Genomic DNA, 4,433 nt, shown 5'->3' with positions numbered 1-4,433 from the left:
ATTGACATCTGTGCAGCTCCCTCCCTCCCCGTAAGGAAACTGAGTTTCTGAGGACTATTTACAAAATTTATAACATCAACAGTGTATACAAAAGGGAAAAATTCCATCAATTAAAGTGAAAAAAAATATATTACAATACGCAGCCAATATAAACTTTGCTCAGTGACCAAAGTAGCATAGGCTTTCGTGTTGGTCACTGATACGTATAAATAATTGACACGACACATCAGTCAATTACAATAGAGATCAAAGGAAAAAAAAAGAAAATAGAATAAAAGTTCCATAGCTAAACTATATACAGATTATACAGAAGCTTGAGTGTTTAAAAAGGTGTAATTTATATTGGTTGAAGAAGGAAGTGTACGGCAGTCTTTTAATATTTGTTGGAATACTTTCCCAAAGTTTAGATGAAACAAAAGCAAAAGTAGAGATCCCATAGTTATTATTTGCTTTTGGCCTATGAAAATTTAATCTAGAGGCAAATCTGGTGTTGTGGTTATGTATCTCCGAGGCTCGAGTAAGGGTTCTATGGAATATAGTTGAGATGTTTGTTGTGCCGTTTAGAATTTTATGTATAAAAAGAGCAACCTTAAATTTGTACACATTTTCAAATTTAAGAATTCCTAGAAGATTGTAATATGGTGTAGCATTATCTCTGCTATAGACAAAAAACATGCTACGCACACATATATTCTGCTTAGTTAAGATTCTACGTAATCTAGTTATACTTGCACTACCCCAAGTTATGGTTGCACAGGACAGGTATGGATAGATGAAAGAATAATATAACTGTTTCAATGTGTGAACATCTACAAAAGATCTTAATTTATGAATAATTGCTATATTTTTTGCTAATTTGTTGTTAACGTGTTAAATTTGCGGTCCCCAGTGTAAGTTTTGATCAATGTAGATACCTAAATATTTAATTTGAGTTTTGTGGGTAATGTTAGGAATATGAATATATGATCTTAATCTCGCAGATGTTTACCATATAGGTTGTCTTAGTAAAATTTGTAGATAGTTCGTTGATATTACAGTACTTGAAGACAGAATTCAATTCCTCATTCAGAGTGGATTCAAGATGGATCAGGTTGTCACTTGTAAAAAAAATATTTATATTATCAGCAAATATACGAAAGGATAGTTTTTTTGAACAGTTAGGTAGATCATTGCTATAAAGTAAGAATAGTAAAGGACCCAAAGTTGATCCCTGTGGTATTCCGCAAGTAATGGTTTCAGCATTAGATTTGTATGATGTCAGGTCCAGTGGCTTTCCTCTTACGTTTTACTAAAATGTTCCAAATGATAGATATTTTAAACAATTTTATGACCACTATGTCGTTCAGTACTGAAAGTGCTAATAAAAAGTGCGTTCTTCTTCCCCTGACTCTAAACTCAAAGAGTATGTTTCTCGACTGTCCCAATACTTGAAGAACATTTCAAAATAGTAAAACCATGGGCCTATTGCTCCATGGAAAGTGCAAAAAACGGGTGTCGAGGTGGATTTTCAGTGTCGCATAGGTTTTTCCACTTGTAAAACGTGCGTAAGGAAAGCGTGCGTAACGAAAAACGTGCGTAACGAAAATCGGCATATCGAAAATGTGCGTAAGCAATATTCACTACCACCTAATTAAGGGTTATGAATTAAGTAGAAATTCAATACAATGTTCGTCCGTGACCAGGGTGCCAGAAACTTCACCCACTGAGGAAAGAGTTGAATCTGTTAGCATGTCAGGTATGCGGAGACTCTACAAAAACAGAGGCTTTTCTGAAAGAGCAACCAACATTGTCTTACAATCCTGGCGCCAGTCATCCCAGAAACAGCATGATGCCCACATCAGGAAATGGCTTTTCTTCTGCACTAAAAGGCAAGCAGATCCTATTTGCCCTACTATAGGTTTGGCTGTGGAATTTTTGACAAGCCTTTATGATGAAGGATTGAGCTACAGCAGTATAAACTCTGCAAGATGTGCCCTGTCTGCTATTTTAGACAGCCCTGACTCAGTTCACCATACCTTTGGTGGGCACCCTGATGTCAAGAGGTTCATGAAGGGCGTCTTCCAAAGTAGGCCCCCTCTTCCTCGTTATAGCAAAACTTGGGATGTCAACTTGGTAATCCAGTACATTGGCACTATGGGCAACTCCCAAGAACTCTCTCTTAAGGACTTGACATTGAAACTGGTGATGTTAGTTGCTTTAACCACAGCCCAGAGAGGGCAGTCATTGCACCTTTTAGACACTCTGAACATGGTACAAGAGGAGACTGCTTATACGTTTCTACTTGATAGTAATTTAAAACAAAGCAAACCTGGCAGATCAACCTCTAAATTAGTTGTTAAGTTATATGCGTACCCACATGACTGCAACCTTTGTGTAGTCAATGCTTGTTCAGCATACCTTGATAAGACTAAGTCACTACGTGGCAGTGAATCTCATTTGCTCATAACTCATCAGAAACCACATAAGAGAGCCAGCAGAGACACAATAAGACGCTGGATCCAGCAAATGATGTTGAAGGCTGGCATAAGTATTAATGTTTACAAGCCTCATAGTACCCACTCAGCTGCAGCCTCCAAGGCTAAGGTCAACAATGCCTCCCTTGCTGAGATAATGCAAACTGCTGGGTGGAGTTCAGCAGCCACTTTCGCTCGGTTTTATGATAGGGAGATTGAACAAGGTTCCTCGTTTACTAACAGGGTACTCAGCCTAATTTAAATTGGTATTAAAGAGCTTCTTCTGATTATAGCGTGTGCTAGCAGTTGCTTTGAAATCTCACGTGACTTCGTAGTGCGTATGATGACGAGGCAGAATAAAAAATTAAACGAGACTTACCTTCAGTCGATGTTTGATTGGGATTCTGCCGAGTCATCAGTAGCACAAGAAGTCACACCCATACCCTGTAGAGGTATTTATACCCGCCCACACTTCTTTTGCTACTACTCACGTGATCAGCACACTCAAGGCTTTAAAGGCTGACCACTTGAGCGGCTGGTTCTTTCTCACGTGACTTCTTGTGCTACTGATGACTCGGCAGAATCCCAATCAAACATCGACTAAAGGTAAGTCTCGTTTAATTTTTGATTTTCCCTCAGCCCCCTTTTTTGTTAAAAATTTAACAACATTACCACGAATTCACAGCATTTTCGTGAAGTATACAAGCTTACCTTCTTTACGGTTATAGTCAAGAGATAAACAGTTTCGTGACATGCAGTACGGGTATAGGTGGTTTGCAACCAATCTCTGGAGACACGGGTAACAACGGTGAAAGGAAAAAAAGCTGGTGGACGAACAAAAGAAGCTGATGAGATATCCATAGTTTACGTCCACCAACATGGCGGCCATGACGTAACTTGCAAACCACCAGAATGTTCCAAGAATCCCTCGGTTGAGCAAAAACGAATCACCAACATGTTTCCTGTTAGCACTTGAGGAAAAATTTCCTGATCTTGAGTACGTAAGAAAACTACTAAGGCGGTTTTCAGTGTTAAACTCGCACTCCCGTACTCCGTGACAGCACAATTAACTATGGTGACAGCTGATGCTGTTCGTACAGCTTTGTTGGAGAACCGGAGTCTGGGTACGAGACTGCCTGGATACCAAGCTGCAAATAAGCGCGAAAAGTGCGCCAAATTTGTATCTCAGTCATATCATACCACGAAATCCATCACTTTGCAAGAGAAAATAACGAAACTCCCGGAATTTTAACAATCAAGATCAACGTTAGAGTCGAAAATATGAGCCACAAGTCATCGAACAGTAAGTGTTCCACTTGAATCAGACTTCTGACTAGAAAATCTAGTGTAAACATTGTCAGCATTTAAATTGAAATATTGCACTCTTCCCTCTTTTGTTTAAGAAAGCAGAAAATTGTACTGAGAGCTCTGCGTTCCACTGGAACAGGACAGGATCCTTTGTTGAAGGTATTGTTTAAAAAATTTCCATTGCTAGATAATAGTGAGCTAACTTGTCATCAATTTCATCTTCTGGAGATAAGGATGAATAAATGCTAGGCAGGCAGAGAAACCTACTGCAGAAGTAAAATCACTAATATTGCAAAGCTCAACAAGAGTGCAATGAAAATGCATTCTGGTAGAATGGATGAATAATAATTACACATACATACATACATACATACATACTTTATTGTATCCTTATCCTTTGTGTGGCACAAGTAAGGATCAGTGAGTAATCAGGTGAAATCTCCAAGATCTCCTTACTCAACAATAGCTATTTTCACAGGACTTCAATCGCTTCTTGTGGTTGTAATTAATACATTTCTATAAAAATAAATTACACTGTATTTTGGGCAGAAACACCAAGAATTTTTATTTCTGCAAGTTATGATCTATCCGTAATTAATTCACTTTAGGGTGAAATGGTTTAGTAATCTTTAGTTAATTCTAGTAATCTTAAGTTAATTCTAAAGACAAATC

At 38.1% G+C, this 4,433-nt stretch overlaps 1 protein-coding gene across 1 annotated transcript in view; it reads left to right on the top strand.

Annotated features, from left to right (window-relative positions):
* Positions 1-2,715, top strand: part of LOC148717787 (uncharacterized) — a 55,345-nt gene extending 52,630 nt beyond the window's left edge. The window contains exon 3 of the mRNA XM_088742418.1: positions 1,677-2,715. Coding sequence (XP_088598544.1) covers positions 1,677-2,715 — 1,039 coding nt within the window. The remainder of the gene's footprint in view (positions 1-1,676) is intronic.
* Positions 2,716-4,433: the final 1,718 nt, after the last annotated feature.

Source organism: Stylophora pistillata, chromosome 13, assembly GCF_964205215.1.
Source record: "Stylophora pistillata chromosome 13, jaStyPist1.2, whole genome shotgun sequence".
NCBI lineage: Eukaryota > Metazoa > Cnidaria > Anthozoa > Scleractinia > Pocilloporidae > Stylophora > Stylophora pistillata.
This window is presented reverse-complemented; position numbering and strand designations above follow the sequence as displayed.